The sequence below is a fragment of the Narcine bancroftii genome, chromosome 4 (assembly GCF_036971445.1).
Source record: "Narcine bancroftii isolate sNarBan1 chromosome 4, sNarBan1.hap1, whole genome shotgun sequence".
NCBI lineage: Eukaryota > Metazoa > Chordata > Chondrichthyes > Torpediniformes > Narcinidae > Narcine > Narcine bancroftii.
Genome location: NC_091472.1, coordinates 217,243,132 through 217,262,903, shown reverse-complemented (window position 1 = coordinate 217,262,903; position 19,772 = coordinate 217,243,132). Strand labels below are relative to the sequence as shown.

Here is a 19,772-nt window from a genome sequence, read left to right as displayed (position 1 = left end):
TTTACATTAATAAGATATGAATTTCAATGTGTTATCCACACCTTATTTTCTTGGCCCAGAGTGGAAAGCCCCATTCCAAAAGATTACCACATTTCCAGACACGCAGAAGCCAAATCAGCCCAGCAGATATCTGCCCACATTCAACTATCCCCATCAGTCCTACTCCCTCCTTACTTCCTTGTGGTAATTATGGTGAATTTATTGTCATACGCATTGTACAATGTGTATATGCACCGAAATTCCTTACCCGAACAAGTAATTTGTAAAATAAAATCTACAAAAACAACCAAAAAGCGATTGCAATAGAATTGCAAAGAGACATGAAAGACAAAAAAAAAGATTGATAATAAGTTCTCTCTCACATATGGTTATTAATACCCTTTGATCTCACACTGACTGCCGACACTCATGATCATTTATGACAGCCAAGTCACCCCAACCAGCACATCTTTGAGTTGTGGGAGGAAACGAGAAATCCTCATGAAGTTCGTGCCATCTCAACGCAAAGAGCAGCAAAGGTCAGAAGTGAAGCTGCATCACCAGCTGACAGTTACGCCACCTACCGCAATGTTGCTTAAACAAAAAGAAAATTATTGCCAATCAAACTCATAATTGATGAAGCAGTGCATTGTCGAGAATGCTATGTAATCAGCTGAGATATTTCACCGTTAAATGTGAAAGTCGGCAGACGCTGCGGTTGAGTGCAATGCACCCATTTGTTGAAGAAACTCAGCAGGTCACATTTATAGAGACTAAGACCTTGTCCATCATTTCAGCCATAAAGGATTCTATTACACCTCTCAGGTGGTCTCCTGAGTGTTTTGATGAACAACACCAAAGATTATTTGTTCATATTTGCTGCATTTGAAAGCCTCTTCAGCACAAATTTTCAGGAAAAGAAACTGCATTTAGCTGTGGAAGAACAAAGCAGCATGTAAGTACATTCACTCACCTGTCCAAGGAGTGAGATGTTTTATCCTGTTTCAATCCCCTTCTCCTTTGAGCCATCAAACTAGTGTGCAGTTAACTCCCCTAATTTCTTAAAACCTAACTATCCCAATTAAAATAAGCGTATTTCAAGTCAAGTTTATTATCTTCTTATTGTACATGTGATCTTTGGCTTGGCTTCGCGGACGAAGATTTATGGAGGGGGTAAAAAGTCCACGTCAGCTGCAGGCTCGTTTGTGGCTCACAAGTCCGATGCGGGACAGGCAGACACGATTGCAGCGGTTGCAAGGGAAAATTGGTTGGTTGGGGTTGGGTGTTGGGTTTTTCCTCCTTTGCCTTTTGTCAGTGAGGTGGGCTCTGCGGTCTTCTTCAAAGGAGGCTGCTGCCCGCCAAACTGTGAGGCGCCAAGATGCACGGTTTGAGGCGTTATCAGCCCACTGGCAGTGGTCAATGTGGCAGGCACCAAGAGATTTCTTTAGGCAGTCCTTGTACCTTTTTTTTGGTGCACCTCTGTCACGGTGGCCAGTGGAGAGCTCGCCATATAACACGATCTTGGGAAGGCGATGGTCCTCCATTCTGGAGACGTGACCCATCCAGCGCAGCTGGATCTTCAGCAGCGTGGACTCGATGCTGTCGACCTCTGCCATCTCGAGTACTTCGACGTTAGGGGTGTAAGCGCTCCAATGGATGTTGAGGATGGAGCGGAGACAACGCTGGTGGAAGCGTTCTAGGAGCCGTAGGTGGTGCCGGTAGAGGACCCATGATTCGGAGCCGAACAGGAGTGTGGGTATGACAACGGCTCTGTATACGCTTATCTTTGTGAGGTTTTTCAGTTGGTTGTTTTTCCAGACTCTTTTGTGTAGTCTTCCAAAGGCGCTATTTGCCTTGGCGAGTCTGTTGTCTATCTCATTGTCGATCCTTGCATCTGGTGAAATGGTGCAGCTGAGATAGGTAAACTGGTTGACCATTTTGAGTTTTGTGTGCCCGATGGAGATGTGGGGGGGCTGGTAGTCATGGTGGGGAGCTGGCTGATGGAGGACCTCAGTTTTCTTCAGGCTGACTTCCAGGCCAAACATTTTGGCAGTTTCCGCAAAGCAGGACGTCAAGCGCTGAAGAGCTGGCTCTGAATGGGCAACTAAAGCGGCATCATCTGCAAAGAGTAGTTCACGGACAAGTTTCTCTTGTGTCTTGGTGTGAGCTTGCAGGCGCCTCAGATTGAAGAGACTGCCATCCGTGCGGTACATGTACAACTCAAAGAAACAGCGTTCTCCGACCCTCGGTGCAAAACATGCTGACACATAACCAGACATAACACACATATGGGCAACCAATACACATGCAGAACAAATAAATAAATAAATATTGTCTTGTGCATGTGAGAGTCTTGGACGGTGAGTGTAAGCAGTTTCTTTGGGTGCTCACCATTCTCACTGCCGTTCCTCAGCCTGAGGGTGCTGGCTTTGATGCTCCTGTATCTCTTCCCCATTGAGAGCAGCTGAACGATGCTGTAAGGTCCTCAATGATTTTGCGCTCCCGCTTCAGACAATGATCCTGGTAGATCATATCGATGGGGGATGAAGGGAGACTCCAGTGATCCTCTCTGGAGAAATGACCTCCGATCCATTTCTCTGCAGCAACCGTGTCACACTGTGATGTAACTCTCGATAGAGCTCATATAAAAGGTTGACATAGTAATGGTTGGAATCACTGTTGCACCTCCCTGACAAGTGAGGAGATGTGTGTCCACAATAGGTCACTAGTTAAGTGAAACTCCAAGGAACTTGGTGCTCTCCACTCTCTCTACTAGAGTTGTTGATCTGCAGTGGAGAGTGGTTGTTCTTGGCCCTCCTGAAGTCCTCGATCATCTCCTTCGTCTTGTCTAATGTTGATGCTCATGTTGCTACTCTCGCTCCATTTCACAAGATTTTTCACCTCCTCTCCGCAGTACATCATTATAGTTGCCGATGAGGCTGACGACTGTCGCACCATCTGCAAACCTGACGACGCTGTTGGAGCTGGATCTGGTGATGCAGTCGTGGGCCAGTAGCATGAACAGGAGCTGGCTGACCACACAGGCCTGAGATGTACCAGTGCTCAACGTGATGATGCTCGACATTCTGCTACCGACCCAGACAGACTGCTGCCTTTCCATTAGGAAGTCCAGGATCCAATTACAGAGAGAGGTGTTGAGTCCCAGCGAGGACAGCTTCTGCAGAATAATTGTATTAAGCGCCGAGCTGAAGTCAATGAACAGCAGCCTGGCATATATTGAGTTTTAGGATTGCACAGAGCAGTGATGTTAAACGAAAAACAGCCCACTGATAGTCAATGTTTGTGCCCTTGTATGGAATACAAAAAATAATGGCACTGCTGAAGTTGCTGTAATGGAAGCCTGTGCAGACCCGGGAGAGCAGGAGGCATTGCTCCACAGGGTCCAGGATCTGATCCTAATGCCAATGGCTCTGCACAGGCTTTAATTGGCCTGCAAAGGAAGCTGATGGTTTTTTTTTAAAGTCCTGAAACCACAGGCTCTGTGTTCAAGATGGTGACACCTGCGCTGGGTTGCGGTCCATGAGGGGGTTGCAGACTCTGGGGGCGCAGGGCACCAGCAACAAGAGTATACTCTCCTTTCCCCCCTCCCCACCCCAGTTGAGAAGGAGAAGCATAAGAGATGATCCTACAGGACAGTGACCACAGCGGGGAATCAGTGAGGGGCTCAGCGGCTGAAGGACCCAAACAGGCTGCAGGCTGCAGGCTGTGGTTCATGGGAACCAGGTATCGGAGCTAGGATTCGAGGGGGTGATGAGGGCAAGTAGGGATCATGAAGGATCTCGGGTTCTGAAGGCTTCCTGACCGTATCACAGATTTGGTTCTGGGGCTCAGGTTGCCAATGGTTTGAACTGGAGTTTGTGCCACTGCAGAAGTTATTCAGTGCGTCTGAGGGGACTCTCTTTGCTTCTCTTTCTCCTATTGTTCAGGGCACAGGGAAATGCTCATGGTGACTCTTTGCTTGCCTTATGGCAGACAAAAGCTGAAGTGTATCATGTACATTACATTTTTATGCATTTTATGACAATAGAAAGGTACCTTGAATATTATCATTATGCACTTGGAATTCCAGATCCACAGGGAGTCAATAATTTCAAGAAGGGTTGAAAGGAAATTGGAGAGAAAAATTGGGTAACTCAATACAATTCCAGCATTCATTTATAATGCTGTTGACCCATATCTCAAATCCATTTACCTATCTTTCTTTTATGTCCCTTGACACTATTACCTAATAAAAATATATTGATCTTAACCTCAAAAGATTCAATTAACCTAGTATTTAATCTGGTGAAATCAATTCCAGGTGGCATAAAGCTTTCTAATTTTTCTCGTTTGTTTAACTTCATGATTATTCACCTTATTTCTGGATCCAACTATCACTAGAGAGCTTTTCTGACCTACTGAATATGAAAATCACTTAAATAACTTTGATTTTTATTACTGATAAACCTTCTGAATGCAAACTAGAAACTATTTTGCAAAGTGCAATGTTTTTTTCTCACTGCACAAGGAAATTTAATCAAAAGCCTTGCCCTTAAATATCTTCTTTCTTCTTCTTTGGCTTGGCTTCGTGGATGAAGATTTATGGAGGGGGTAAATGTCCACGTCAGCTGCAGGCTCGTTTGTGGCTGACAAGTCCAATGCGGGACAGGCAGACACGGTTGCAGCGGTTGCAGGGGAAAATTGGTTGGTTGGGGTTGGGTGTTGGGTTTTTCCTCCTTTGTCTTTTGTCAGTGAGGTGGGCACTGCGATCTTCTTCAAAGGAGGTTGCTGCCCACCGAACTGTGAGACGCCAAGATGCACGGTTTGAGGCGATATCAGCCCACTGGCGGTGGTCAATGTGGCAGGCACCAAGAGATTTCGTTAGGCAGTCCTTGTACCTCTTCTTTGGTGCACCTCTGTCACGGTGGCCAGTGGAGAGTTCGCCAAATAACACGATCTTGGAAAGGCGATGGTCCTCCATTCTGGAGACGTGACCTACCCAGCGCAGCTGGATCTTCAGCAGCGTGGACTCGATGCTGTCGACCTCTGCCATCTCGAGTACTTCGACGTTAGGGATGAAAGCGCTCCAATGAATGTTGAGGATGGAGCGAAGACAACGCTGGTGGAAGCGTTCTAGGAGCCGTAGGTGATGCCGGTAGAGAACCCATGATTCGGAGCCGAACAGGAGTGTGGGTATGACAACGGCTCTGTATACGCTTATCTTTGTGAGGTTTTTCAGTTGGTTGTTTTTCCAGACTCTTTTGTGCAGTCTTCCAAAGGCGCTATTTGCCTTGGCGAGTCTGTTGTCTATCTCGTTGTCGATCCTTGCATCTGATGAAATGGTGCAGCTGAGATAGGTAAACTGGTTGACCGTTTTGAGTTTTGTGTGCCCGATGGAGATGTGGGGGTGCTGGTAGTCATGGTGGGGAGCTGGCTGATGGAGGACCAGTTTTCTTCAGGCTGACTTCCAGGCCTAACATTTTGCAGTTTCCGCAAAACAGGACGTCAAGCGCTGAAGAGCTGGCTCTGAATGGGCACTCCACCTAAAAGCTCCTTTGCGCAGGCACGAGGACAGGTCCACGTCCTCCCTCTCCACGTCCTCCCCCTCCACGTCCACCCCCTCCACGTCCTCCCCCTCAAAAGATGCTCACAAACTCAAGCTAGCATGCTGGAACATCAGAACCATGCTAGACAAGGCTGACAGCCACCGACCTGAACGTCGGTGTGCCCTCATTGCACATGAACTCCTCAGACTTGACATCGACATAGCCGCTCTCAGTGAAGTCCACCTGGCAGATGTAGGCAGCCTCCAAGAAAGCGGCACGGGCTACACACTCTACTGGTCTGGCAAGCCTTTGGATGAACGACGCCTATCTGGTGTAGGCTTCATGGTCAAGAACTTCATTGCCTCCAAACTCGAAAACCTTCCGACAGGCAACTTGGACCGAATCATGTCCGTGCGACTCCCCCTTCAAAACAAGCGTCGCATCACCCTCATCAGTGTCTATGCTCCAACCCTCCAGGCGGAACCAGCAGAAAAGGACAAGTTCTACACTGACCTGCGCAACCTCATCCAACGCACCCCTACAGCCGACAAGGTTGTCATCCTTAGCGACTTCAACGCTCGTGTCGGCAAAGACTCAGAAACCTGGCCAGGAATCCTGGGCAAGCACGGCGTCGGCAAGTGCAACGACAATGGGCGCCTCCTGTTGGAGCTCTGCGCAGAATAGCGGCTTATCATTACAAACACCCTTTTTCAGCAGAGGGACAGCCTGAAGTCTACCTGGATGCATCCCCGATCCAAACACTGGCACCTCCTGGACTACATCCTGCTGCGAGAAAGTGACAAACGAGATGTGCTCCACACCAGGGCCATGCCCAGCGCGGAATGCCACACTGACCACCGGCTGGTTCGCTGCAAGCTCAACCTTCACTTCAACCCAAAGCCCAGGAACAGTAAAGCCCCCAGAAAGAGGTTCAATGTTGGAAACCTGCAGTCAGACGAAGCGAGAGGAAACTTCCAGGCAAACCTCAAAGCAAAGCTCGACGATGCAACCCGCCTCACGGACCCGTCCCCTGAAACCCTCTGGGATCAGTTGAAGACTACCATACTGAAATCCACTGAAGAGGTATTGGGCTTCTCCTCCAGGAAAAACAAGGACTGGTTTGACGAAAACAGCCAGGAAATCTAGGAGCTGCTGGCAAAGAAGCGAGCTGCCCACCAGGCTCACCTTACAAAGCCGTCCTGTCCAGAGAAGAAACAAGCCTTCCATCGCGCATGCAGCCATCTTCAGCGCAAACTCCGGGAGATCCAAAATGAGTGGTGGACTAGCCTCGCCAAGCGAACCCAGCTCAGCGCGGACATTGGCGACTTCAGGGGTTTCTACAAGGCTCTAAAGGCTGTGTACGGCCCCTCACCCCAAGTCCAAAGCCCGCTGCGCAGCTCAGACGGCAAAGTCCTCCTCAGCGACAAGATCTCCATCCTCAACCGATGGTCAGAACACTTCCAATCTCTTTTCAGTGCCAACCGCTCAGTCCAAGATTCCGCCCTGCTCCAGCTCCCTCAACAGCCCCTAAGGCTAGAGCTGGATGAGGTACTCACCCAGGATGAGACATATAAGGCAATCGAACAACTGAAAAGTGGCAAAGCAGCAGGTATGGATGGAATCCCCCCAGAGGTCTGGAAGGCTGGCGGCAAAACTCTGCATGTCAAACTGCATGAGTTTTTCAAGCTTTGTTGGGACCAAGGAAAACTGCCTCAGGACCTTCGTGATGCTACCATCATCACCCTGTACAAAAACAAAGGCGAGAAATCAGACTGCTCAAACTACAGGGGAATCACGCTGCTCTTCATTGCAGGCAAAATCTTCACTAGGATTCTCCTAAATAGAATAATACCGAGTGTCGCCGAGAATATTCTCCCAGAATCACAGTGCGTCTTTCGCGCAAACAGAGGAACTACTGACATGGTCTTTGCCCTCAGACATCTCCAAGAAAAGTGCAGAGAACAAAACAAAGGACTCTTTGTTGACCTCACCAAAGCCTTCGACACCATGAGCAGGAAAGGGCTTTGGCAAATACTAGAGCGCATCGGAAGCCCCCCAAAGTTCCTCAACATGATTATCCAACTGCACGAAAACCAACAAGGTCGGGTCAGATACAGCAATGAGCTCTCTGAACCCTTCTCCATTAACAATGGCATGAAGCAAGGCTGTGTTCTCGCACCAACCCTCTTTTCAATCTTCTTCAGCATGATGCTGAACCAAGCCATGAAAGACCTCAACAATGAAGATGCTGTTTACATCCGGTACCGCACGGATGGCAGTCTCTTCAATCTGAGGCGCCTGCAAGCTCACACCAAGACACAAGAGAAACTTGTCCGTGAACTACTCTTTGCAGACGATGCCGCTTTAGTTGCCCTTAAATATAACCATATAACAACTACAGTATGGAAACAGGCCATCTCGGCCCCTCTAGTCCGCACCAATTTAAGAGAAATCCACTAGTCCCACCTACCCACTCCCTGTCCATAACCCTCCAATCCCCTCACATCCATGCACTCATCCAACCTTCTCTTAAATGACAAAATTGACCCTGCTGCAACTACCTCTTCCAGAAGCTCATTCCACTCAGCCATCACTCTCTGAGTGAAGAAGTTTCCCCTCCTGTTACTTCTAAACTTTCGCCCCGTAACCCTTAACTATGACCCCTTGTTCCAATCTCACCTACCCTCAAGGGGAAGAGTCTATTCATATCTACTCTGTCTATCCCCCTCATAATTTTAAATACCTCTATCAAATCCCCCCTCAACTTTCTACGCTCCAATGAATAAAGACCCAGTCTACTGAATCTTTCTCCATATTCTAGATACTGCAATCTCGGCAACATTTTAGTAAATCTTCTCCGCACTCTCTCCACCTTATTGATATCCTTCCTATAATTTGAACACCAGAACTGCACACAAAACTTGACCTCACAATGCCTTGAACAGTCTCAACATCACCTCGCAGCTCCTGTATTCTATGCTTTGATTTATAAAGGCCAGCATACCAAAAGCCTTCTTCACCACCCTATCTGTATGAGAAATGGTCAGATATTTGATTTTTATGGAATACTGCATACTTCTGCATCTTACATGCCCATGATGCAATTACAGTGAGATTACATGTTCTAATTCCCCTTTCACCACCTTTGTTCACAAACAGAAGCATGCATTCGCAATGATGAGCCCGACTAGTACACAGCTTAAAAGGACAGCCCAACCAAATGTGTACATCACACACACGACCACACATGCAGAGTGATTGAAAGGCAAACCTTCTTTCCCCGCACCCCCTCCCCCAGGCTGCTCAAAATCAACCATTATGGCTATCAAAACATCTTACAAGTGAGATGCTTTCCACTAATTTGGTTACAGTTACCTTGGATGTACTAAGGACAATAGGCAAGGTGCTATCTAATTATGTTTGGATGTTTTTGCTCCTAATGATAGATACAGATACGGTTGATAATGTTGATTTAGCCAGGTCATATGATTTAAGGAAACGCAAATATTAGGGAAAGTCTTGATGAAAGGTCTCGACCTGGAATGCCGACTCTCCATTTCCCTCCATGGATGCTGCCTGGCCTTGTGAATCCCTCCAGCAAATCGTTTTCTGATGGCCTACGTCCTCAGTAACGATTGGTGCTGCACCCTAACGCAGACAAATTCCAGTTGGTGAAAATGTTTTGCGAAGGCAGAATTTTAGTCCTTCACTGTCGTCAAGATCATTGAGTTCCTTGGCCAAATTAATTGACATCAATTGAAGATCTCAGGATACTGATGACAGGATATTCAGCAGTAGTAATGCCATGATAAATGCCAAAGGGAGTTACTTTGTTCCTGACGAAAGGCCCAGCCCCGAAATGTTGGTTACCCTTTACTTTAAATGCATGCTGCCTTGTTTCTCCAGCATGTTTGTGTATTGTGCTTTGGCTCCTATGATTGGCAATACCCAAAAGCTGAAATGTAACATGGTTCTTATCAATCTATGTTTGAGTATCATCCAAGTCCTTCTGCTCATGGGTGCTAACAGCATCCTTTTACAAACCATGATTATATGGAATGAGATCTGCTATAATCATGAACCGCAATTCCTGAGCAAGATATCTAAAGAATAAAGCCAACTCCTGATCTCCTGCCATGCAACCAGCTATTAAGTTGTGTTTTAAAATTGGTTCTAATACTATGGATTTTTCTTCATAATAATCTTGCCATTTACATATCTACATCACCAATATTCATCAAAGCTCCCTCTGGTATCGCATCAGTGACCTTTTATAAATTCAGCTACATTAGCCATTCATGAGCTGGCCGACATAAAATCCGTACAGACTCTCTATGACAAACTATCTCTGTGGTCAGACACATTCGCCAGCACTAACCCTGCCATCACACCTCATGGAGGACAGGGGAGGATAGTGGAGGTGAATGGCATTAAAATTTGGGAAGCATGTGCTGACCAGACATTTTTCACAGCATTGTTGCAAGAACAAAGTCCTGCCTTGGGGAGGCAGGATCGTAACATTAATCCAGTAAAATTCCTAAAATCCAGACTGCTCAGGGATGAGGTCAGTCCAGATTTTCGGATTCTGTGGCACTTATGCACACATGCACGTAAAAGGCAAGAGTTGTCGAGAAGTCCGGACTCTCGGATGGTCCGGATTTCAGGCGAGAGTTTTTGAGAAGTCCAGATTCTCCAGTGATCCGGATTTCTGGCATCCAGATTTTCTGACTTTTACTGCATTTACATCCAGCTGACGCACTGCATATGGGAGCCCAATTTACATTTAACAGCTGCTGATTGAAATCCCTATAGCAAAGAGAAGGGCAGGACACTGGGTTGTGTTGGGTTATTTATATGTGTTTGATGAATTCCCCCATCTCCTAATTCAATATTAAGTCAGTGTGGCATTAAATGGATACGAGCAAGTAAGACATGATGTAGTGACTGCTGCCATTCCTTATTGTATTCATCAATATGTACCTGGTGGGCTTGGATTTGAAAACATGGCCACAATTCACAATGTAGTACAGATGGGAAGATATGATCTGTTTACATATTCGTAGCCTGACCACATGTCCTATTGTGGTTTTATCCTACTTTTTACAATTTTTCTGTGATTTCACTACAAAGACGATGAATGTAAACAGTTGTATGGAAACAATGTGAAGAGTCATCCTTTCGAAACTGCACAGCAGTTTCATTCAAACTGCACAGCATCCTACAGAGTTTGGCAAAATCAATATCAACCTCGATGTATAATAAATGCTGAGAAGCATTTCTGTCCATCAGTATTGATCAAAAGCATTGTTTCAAGTTGCTTTAGATCTATGTAAGGTGATGCAATCAATGATCACATCTGCTCTCTTGTTTACTCCTGTGAACGGATCATTTGGATGCTGCCGACTCTAAATAGAAAATGGGTGAGAAGGAATATTATTGTCACCTTTCACTGTCAAGAAAAAGAATCTGTCATGACCAAGGTTGCCATGTATTTCATAAATATTAGCTCACCACTTCACAAGAAGAGATGCAGATGCTGAAGCTATTATATGTTTATCATTTTCTTTGGGTAAATATTGATACAGTCTATATATAAATATACACTTAGAATTAATTTCTTACATGCACACTACACTTTTGAGGAATATTTCAGTTATCTTTCCATGGTTTTATTGGATTTTTTTTAATATACCACTCCTGTCATTCAAGCTGCAAACAATATGAATCTACTTCTGTAAATTTTGAACACACAGAGCCGATTCTGGCCATCGAGACCCAAGCCTCCCAATTGGACCCATTTAACCTGCAGCCCCATAGTTTTTGGAGGGTGGGAGGAAACCCGAACACCTGGAGGAAACTCACTCGAATCATGGGGAGAACGTACAAATTCCTTACAGACTGCGCCAGGTTCAACCTGGCGGTGTAATAGTGTCACGTTAAGCGCAATGGCCACTGTGCTGCTCTAAATGAACAAGCATTCAGTTCTCCTGTGTTTAGTCAGGGAGTAGAAACTTTGCTTTGACACAGAATAGCTATTTCATTTTAATCGCACTTCTCTTCATAACATTCGTTCCCTTGCAGAGGTACTGTATTTTCACAATCCAACCAAAAGCCAGACTTTGTTGAGACATGTACAAGACAAGACACCATAGAAGAGTAATATTCACCTCAGCTCTCCATATAAGAACCAATCATCTGTAAACACACAGGAGATGCTGTAATCTGGAACGAAACACAATCTATGGGAGGAACTCAGAAGGTCAAGCAGTATCGGTGTGAGACAAAGAATGGTCAGTGTTGCGGGGCAGAACCCTTCATCAGGTCTGACAGTGTGAGGTCAGGGTGGAAAAGGTAGGATCGGTGGGGGATTGATGGACTGGGGAGAGGTGAAGGATAACGGTCAGAGGCAGTTGACTAGCAGATGCCAGATAAAGGGAGAGACAAGCAAGGAAAGCAAAGGAAGATGAGCCATACAGGGCAGGATGGGTGAAAGGTAGAGACAAAGTCTGCCAGTCGCGGAATCTAACCAGAAGATGAGAATAAAGTTCAAGGTTCAGGTGGAATAGCCAGATAAAGTTGGGGGTGGGGGGGGGGGGGGGGGAGGGAAAGAATCCAAGAATCCAAAAGGGAAAGAAGTGGAAGAGAACAGAACCAAAGAGTGGGAGGAATGGGAAAAGGGAGAGGAAGGGAAAAGGAGGGGGAGGAGAAGAAAGAATGGAAGGAAGGGGATTCGTGACCTGAATATGGGAAATTCAGTATTATACCATCAGGCTGCAGACTAGCCGGGCGGATGATGAGGCGTTGCTCCTCCTGTTTACGTTGAGCCTCACCCTGGCCATCAGCTGTAGTGCTCACAGAGGCGCATGATTCAGGTGAAGTTAATGGAACTGAATCTGAAGAGGAAAGTACAACCAACAGCTAAACAAATTTCTCCCCAAACCACATTGTGCTTTGCCGCATGATATCCTGCGAGAACATTAAACCAAAAATGAACACGCAGACAGACTGTATGCTCTGTGCTACCAATCAAAATTGAATTACTTTCCCACCATGCTGTGCCTCAAGTAAATAATCGTCACTTTTGTTCTCGAGTTTCATTTGCAATTTTCATTGTAATAGATAGAAAGTTAATATAATAATTGGTTTTGACAAAATCAAACTGTGGTTAAAGTACCTAACTGAATGTTGAATGAAGGAAATTGGTATTTGAAAGTAAATTATTTCCTTAAAGTAATGGAAAATCATATCTTATTCATAAACATGTGTGACTCATTCACAATAGTATGACCAAACAAGCTCATACTGATTTTGTCGCCTGCCTCAATAAAATAAAATATCTAGAGAACTGATTACAGCTGATGGATTTGATCAATGGAGTCTGCAAGCTTCTTCCTGTTTTGATTTGGGTAAGATTCTAAAACATTTTGAATTATCCTTTTGAATTGATATCCTAATTAGTAATGTGCAAAAGATAGAATTGTTTGTTTTTGCACATACATATCTTGCTTTAATTTTCGGGCTCTTGCACTTCTTTCTGAACATCGAGGAACACTCACTCCCACTATAGTATTTTTAATAATTGACGATGAAGAGAATGATGGAAGTTTATTGTCATATACATAAGTACAATGCATGGTTGAACCACAATAGGGCGACACAATTAGTGTAGTGCTTATCGCAACGTTGTTACAGCAGCAGAGAAATTTTGAGAGGCGCTTCAGGCAATTTCTATCGATGGTGAATCTGTCTGCCTTACTGCAGGCAAAAGCAATTTCGTAATATGACACTGTTTTATTACAATGACAATATATTGAATCTTGATCTTGACGATGTATTTATATTTATTATCTCTTTTTCTGTCTTGGTATTTTGTGATAATTCACTTTCTGTGACTTTGTGATCCTGGGCACTCGAGTATCTAAATCAGGTCATTGAGCTGCTAGTCTTGCTCATCCTGCAACCAAGTCTCATTTATAGCAATAATGTCGTAATCCCATGAGCCAATCCATGCCCTAAACTCGTCTGCCTTACCGGCAAAGTTCCTTGCACCTTGGAACATTTCTATCACGTACAAACTTTTGATTTGTATCTATACGGGCAATTCTCACATGGCCTTTATCCTCCTCCTCCTCACTATCCAGTCTAACATTCTCCCCCCCCACCCCCACCCCCTCCACCGATTAGCCTGATGTAGATGATCCCATAGTCCAAGTGATCTCAAGCAGAGTGGAGGGTTAGCAGATGGGATCTGCTACAAACCTGTTGTGTCATGGGTCCAGGTCCTTTCTGAGACACAACCAAATTCTCAACAGTGGATGTAAGTGGCACCTCGTTGGAATCCAACAGCAGCCACATTTTCATGCACAGTTTCATGCATAAACCACCGAGCATCATTTTTTTATACTCAGTGACATACAAGAAAAATTTATTGTGTTTCTATATCTGAATAAATTGTCAGATTGACTCTTTCTTTTTGTATGTTGTGTCACAAATTGCTAGTTACTGTTCCTGAATCATTCCAAAACAAATATTACTACATTCCACTCATTTTTCACAAAGAAAAGTTCAAGTAGGATGTATTATTTGTGATTCATAAATAAATAAATGGGCTATAAAAGTCAGTATCTCTCTGAGAATGTTGGTGCATATACACGTTATGCAATCTATATGGCAATTCTCATCGAACATTGAACATAGAACGCTGCAGTACAGACCCTTCAGCCCTCGATGTTGTGCTGACCCATATATTCCTTTTAAAAAGTACTGTACACAACCCTCCCTACCCCGTAATCCTCTCTTTTTCTTCCATCCATGTGTCTGTCTAGGAGTCTCTTAAGTGCCCCTAATGCTTCAGCCTCCACCACCATCCCCGGCGAGGCATTACAGGCACCCACAACTCTCTGTATTAAAATTAAACTTACCTCCCCCTAAACATCCCTCCCTTCACTTCATACTCATGACCTCTGGTGTATGCTATTCCTGCCCTGGGAAACAGGTGCTGGCTGACCTCATAATCTTGTATTGTCTCTATTGTCTCCCCTCAACCTTCCTCACTCCAAAGAAAAAAGTCCCTGCTCTGTTAACCTTGCCTTATCGCAACGTTGTTACAGCAGCAGAGAAATTTTTGCTGGTCTCGGAGTAGCCTATGGTTAGGATTAGGGTAGCATGGGAAGTTTCAAGAGCTTGATAACTTTTGGATAAAACTGCTTCTGTACCCACTGTCTGAAAGTACCAAAGAGTTTGTGACAAGGGTGATTGGGGTCCTTGTAAATGTTGGCTGCCTTCTTGAGGCAGCATCTCATCTCTGTAGGAGGTTGGTTTCCATGTTGATACCGTCAACTCCGCACAGGCTTTGAACAGCCCATTAAAGAAGCCAACAGTAGTTCTATTTAAGAGGCAACAGTAGTTCTATTTACCAGGCAACATCCTGGTAAATCTCTTCTGCACCCTCTCCATAGATTCCATATCCTTCCTGTAATGAGGTGACCAGAACTGAACTCTAAGTGTGGTCTTACCAGATATTTGTAGAGTTGCAACATGACCTCTCTACACCTGAACTCAATCCCCTTATTAATGAAGCCCAACATCCCACAGACCTTCTTAACTACCCTATCAATATAAGTTGTATCCTTGAGGGATGTATGGATTTGCACCCCAAGGTCCTTCTGTTCATCCACACTCTTAAGTAACTGACCATTAATCCTGTACTCAGCCTTCTGGTTTATCCTTCCAAAATGCATCACCTCACACTTATCTGGATTGAATTCCATCTGCCACTTCTCTGCCCAACTCTGCATCCTGTCTATATCCTCTTGGAACCTTCAAAAACCTTCAACTCCATCTGCAACTTCTCCAAACTTCATATCATCTGCACACTTTCTGACCCATCCTTCTGCCTCTTCATCCAGGTCATTTATAAAAATCTCGAAGAGCAGGGGTCCCAGAGCAGATCCCTGCAGCACCACCAGTCACTAACCTCCAGGGAGAATACTTTCCTTCCACTCCTACTCTCTGCTTTCTACATGCAAGCCAATTTATTTTATCCCCACAGCCAAAGTTCCATGGACCCCATGCCTCATGACTTCTGAACAAGTTTTTCATGGGGGACCTTGTCAAATGCCTTAATAAAATCCATAAAGACCACATCTACTACCCTACCCTCCTTTGTTACCTTTTCAAAAACCTTAATTAGACTCATGAGACATGACCTTCCCTTCACAAAGCCACGCTGACTATCCTTGAGTAGACTGTACTTCTCCAAATGCTCATAGATCCTATCCTTAAGAATCCTCTCCAATAGTTTACACACCACTAATGTAAAACTATAATTCCCAGGATTCTCCCTATTACCTTTTTTTAAACAAAGGGAATACATTTGCCATTCTCCAATCCTCCAGCATCTTCCCTGAGACCAATGAAGACTCAAAGATCATAGGTACTGCCCCAGCTCTCTCTTCCTTCACTTTTCACAGCAACCTGGGGTATATAGCATCCTTCTTGTTCACACCTGACAAATTTAGCTCGATCTATCCCTCTTGCAGTAAGGAGATACCAGTTCACATAAGGGAGTTGAAATCACCCATAACTACAACCCGATATTTCCCACACCATTGCAAGATCTGTCTGCTTATCCAGAGTGCTTTTTGGGGCCTGTAAACTACTCCCAGCACCATAATAGCTCCCTTCCTATTTCTGACTTCCACCCACAACGACTCAGTGGACACTCCCTCAGCAGCGTCCTTCCTTTCTATAGCCGTGATACTATCCTTGACCAGTAATGCCCCCCCCTCCTCTCTCATCCTATTCCTTTTAAAACACCTAAACCCTGGTACTTGCAACAGGCAATCCTGCCCATCCTCCAGCTAAGTGTCTGTAACAGCCACAACATCGTAGATCCACATATTGATCCATGCTCTAAGTTCATCCCCTTTATTCCTAATACTCCTAGCATTGAAATAGACACATTTCAACCCCTCTAACTGGCTACATTTGAGTTTTGTCACCTGCCTGTCCTTCCTCACAAATTCAGAACACACTGCTTCATGTTTTTGATCTTCTGCCCTATCCCTTGCCCTCACATTCTGGTTCCCATCCCCCGCAAAACTAGTTTAAACCCTCCCCAACTGCTCTAGCAAGCCTGGCCGCCAGGGTATGGTCCCTCTCCAGTTCAGGTGCAGCCCGTCCTTTTTATACAGATCAGAATTTTACTAGAAGAGATTCCAATGATCCAGAAATCTGAACCCCTGGCCCCCCCTTCAGACACTCATTCATTGGCCACAATTACCCTCTCCTGCACATGGCACAGGCAGTAATCCCAAGATTACCACCCTCTAAGTCTTACTTTTTAAGTTCTTTCCTAACTTCCTATATTCCCTCTTCAGAACCTCATCACTATTCCTATCTATGTCATTGGTCTTCTCGTGGACCACAACATTTGGCTGCTCCCCCTCCCTCTCCAGAATGCTGTGAACATGATCAGAGACATCACTGATCCTGGCACCTGGGATGCAACATACCATCCAGGGGCCTCCACCTCATTCACAGAATCTCCTATCCACTCGTTTAACCAATGAATCCCCAATCACCATAGCTCTCCTCTTCCCCCTTCCTTTTTGAGCCAAGGAACCAGTCTCTATTGCAGAGATGTGACTGCCACAACTGGTACCTGGCAGATGATTCCCCCCACCCCTCCCAACAGTTTCCAAAACAATATGCTTATTGTTGAGGGGAACAGCCACATGGGGTGCTCTGCACTGTCTGCTTATTCCCCTTCCCTCTCCTAACAGTCACCCAGTTATCTGCCTCCTGACTTTTAGGGGTGACTGTCTCCCTGAAGCTGCTCTCTATCACTGCCTCTGCCTGCTAAATGATCCAGATTCCATCCAGGTCCAGCTCCAGTTCCCTAGCTCGGTCTCCCAGGAGCTGCAGCTGGATGTACCTCTTGCAGGTGTAGTCATCAGGGACAATTGTACTGCCCCAGATTTCCCACATCCCACAATTGAAGCATTCTACTGCCCTAGCTGTCTCCATTAACCCTTCCTAATTTAAAAACAAATATCTTATCTGGCCTTACCTCACTAGAATCAAGCTCGTCCTCTTCTCGCCAAAACCTTGTTAGCCAAAGCCTCTAAGTCCCACTCCTACACTGGACCACACTCAACTGGCCACTCCACTTGAGCTACACCTCTTTTTATTTGTCACTGCCCCTCATCTTTATTACTCCTCCCACCAATCACCGTTGTGAAGGTCAAAGGCAATAGCATAGAAGTCATTCTGAGTTCTTGAAGCCTTTTGATCTCTAGAGCCGTCACTACCAGGTCAACACTTAATTTTACACCCAACCCCTCCACCTCCTTAACTTGCCCTCCTCTCCATTTTAAACTGCACTCACCTCCAGCTGGTTCCCGACCATCACAGCTCTCCCGAGTTCCTCGCGCCCCCGCTTTCAGCGACGTTCCAGAAATTACAATGGCCCGAGTCCCCGCTCTGCTCCCTTTAAAACTGCACTCACCTCCAGCTGGTTCCCGACCCTCACAGCTCTCCCGACTCCCTTGTTCCTCCTCTTTCAGTGACAGTCCTGAAATTACATATGAATTAAAATGAGGGAAGTAAATCAATGGGGATCAATTTCTCTTCAGGTAACATTATATGCATTACACATCTGACAACAGATCCAATTTTCATTTTCTTTGACTTTAATGAAAAGAAAAATCACTGGGGGTTGAGGCAGAGGTGGAGGAGTTGGGTGTAAAATTAGGTGTTGATCTGATCCAAATCATTAAAGAGCTCAGAATAATTTCTATGCTATTGCCTTTGACCTTCACATCTCTGCTGGAGTTAAATGAGACTTCTTGTCACACTTGTCAGATGGAGGCCCATCAGTTACTCTTTAGACTGAAACCCAAGACCAGACAGACACATAAATGTCATTAACAATAAAAGAGAAAGCCATGTATGATTTTGGGTCCCTTATTACAAGGTGGATATAACAACCCTGAGGAAAATGGAATAACTGTGCACGAAACTTTGGTCCAAAGAGGTGGATTAACAAGGTCATGTTTTTTTTTCAAATGAGAATGAATTTAAGGGCACCCTTGATGTTACTGTATATTCGAGAGAGCAAGGAACAGAAGGAAATATTACCAAAGATAATGAAAAGAAAGGTGACTCCTTTTGATGGCAGACACCAATATAAATCCAATATGACCCTGTTTCTTTTCAAACTTACGAAATGCACACAGTCCAAGGAAAGTTAAATTCTGAATTTAGCACACAAATCCAGTAATATCTTGGAAGCCTACTTACGATGCTCAGAAGTTGTCAGTTTTGCCAGGCTAGCCCCAAAACAAATTGTAAGAGAGATAGATTATTGCTTTGAGCTGCATATTAATTATTTAAGTGCTCCCAACTGCACATTTTCTGTGATACCTTCTAATGTAGTTTCCCAATCTCTTGTTATCCAAACCTCCATAGTTTCCTTCATTGGGATAAACTGTTTAGATTGAATTAAATGACCTTCAGTTTTGGTCTAAATTGTTATCATATTCTGATTACACTTCCCAGATGCCTCATTACTGATTATTATTAATTAACTATTATTTTACAATGCCAGCTCTAATCTGTTCCCTTTTTGATTCCTCGACATGCGGATCAAGAAAAGCATTTTGTATCAACCCCATCAATTTTTCCTTCCATAATATTATTAAGTTGGTTTGCCTAGAATAATAATAGGTTAATGCAGGAGCACATTTGTGTTGTCCAACTTGTGCCAACACTTTATGAGGGAGTTGAGCACCTTCCCTTGCAGGCTCTTCGTGGACCATCCTAACCCATGGCCAAACTGCAGTACTACAACATTCTGCGAAAGGATCTTTTTCTCTAATTCCTAGTATGCATTCTCTCATTCGTAGGGATCCAGATAAAACCAGCAAGGCTTTCACGTGGATAACACAGACAAGATTGAGCGACACAGTTAGTATACCAGTTAGCGCGATGCTACTACCGTGACAGCGACCAGGGTTTGAATCCGGGGTGGTGTTTTAAGAATTTATATGTTCTCTCTGTGTCTGTGTGGGCTTCCCCCGGGGACTTTGGTTTCTTCCCACTGTTCAAAACATACTGGGAGTGTAGGTTAATTGGGGGTTATTAGGCTGCATGGACTCATGGGCTGAAAATTTTTAAATTTAGACACAGAGCATGATTCAATGACACCATATCCATGATTCATTGGTGTATTGGAATGCTTTG

The 19,772-nt window shown here is 44.8% G+C and overlaps 1 protein-coding gene across 2 annotated transcripts in view; it reads left to right on the top strand.

Annotated features, from left to right (window-relative positions):
• Positions 1-19,772, top strand: part of LOC138761591 (sperm-associated antigen 16 protein) — an 879,716-nt gene that overhangs the window by 810,068 nt on the left and 49,876 nt on the right. The window contains exon 16 of one of the 2 annotated variants that reach the window (XM_069933945.1): positions 19,436-19,496. The exons of the other annotated variant lie outside the window; for it this stretch is intronic. Within the exon in view, the coding sequence (XP_069790046.1) occupies positions 19,436-19,473 (38 nt within the window). The 3' untranslated portion in view covers positions 19,474-19,496. The remainder of the gene's footprint in view (positions 1-19,435; positions 19,497-19,772) is intronic. 2 annotated transcript variants of the gene reach the window in all.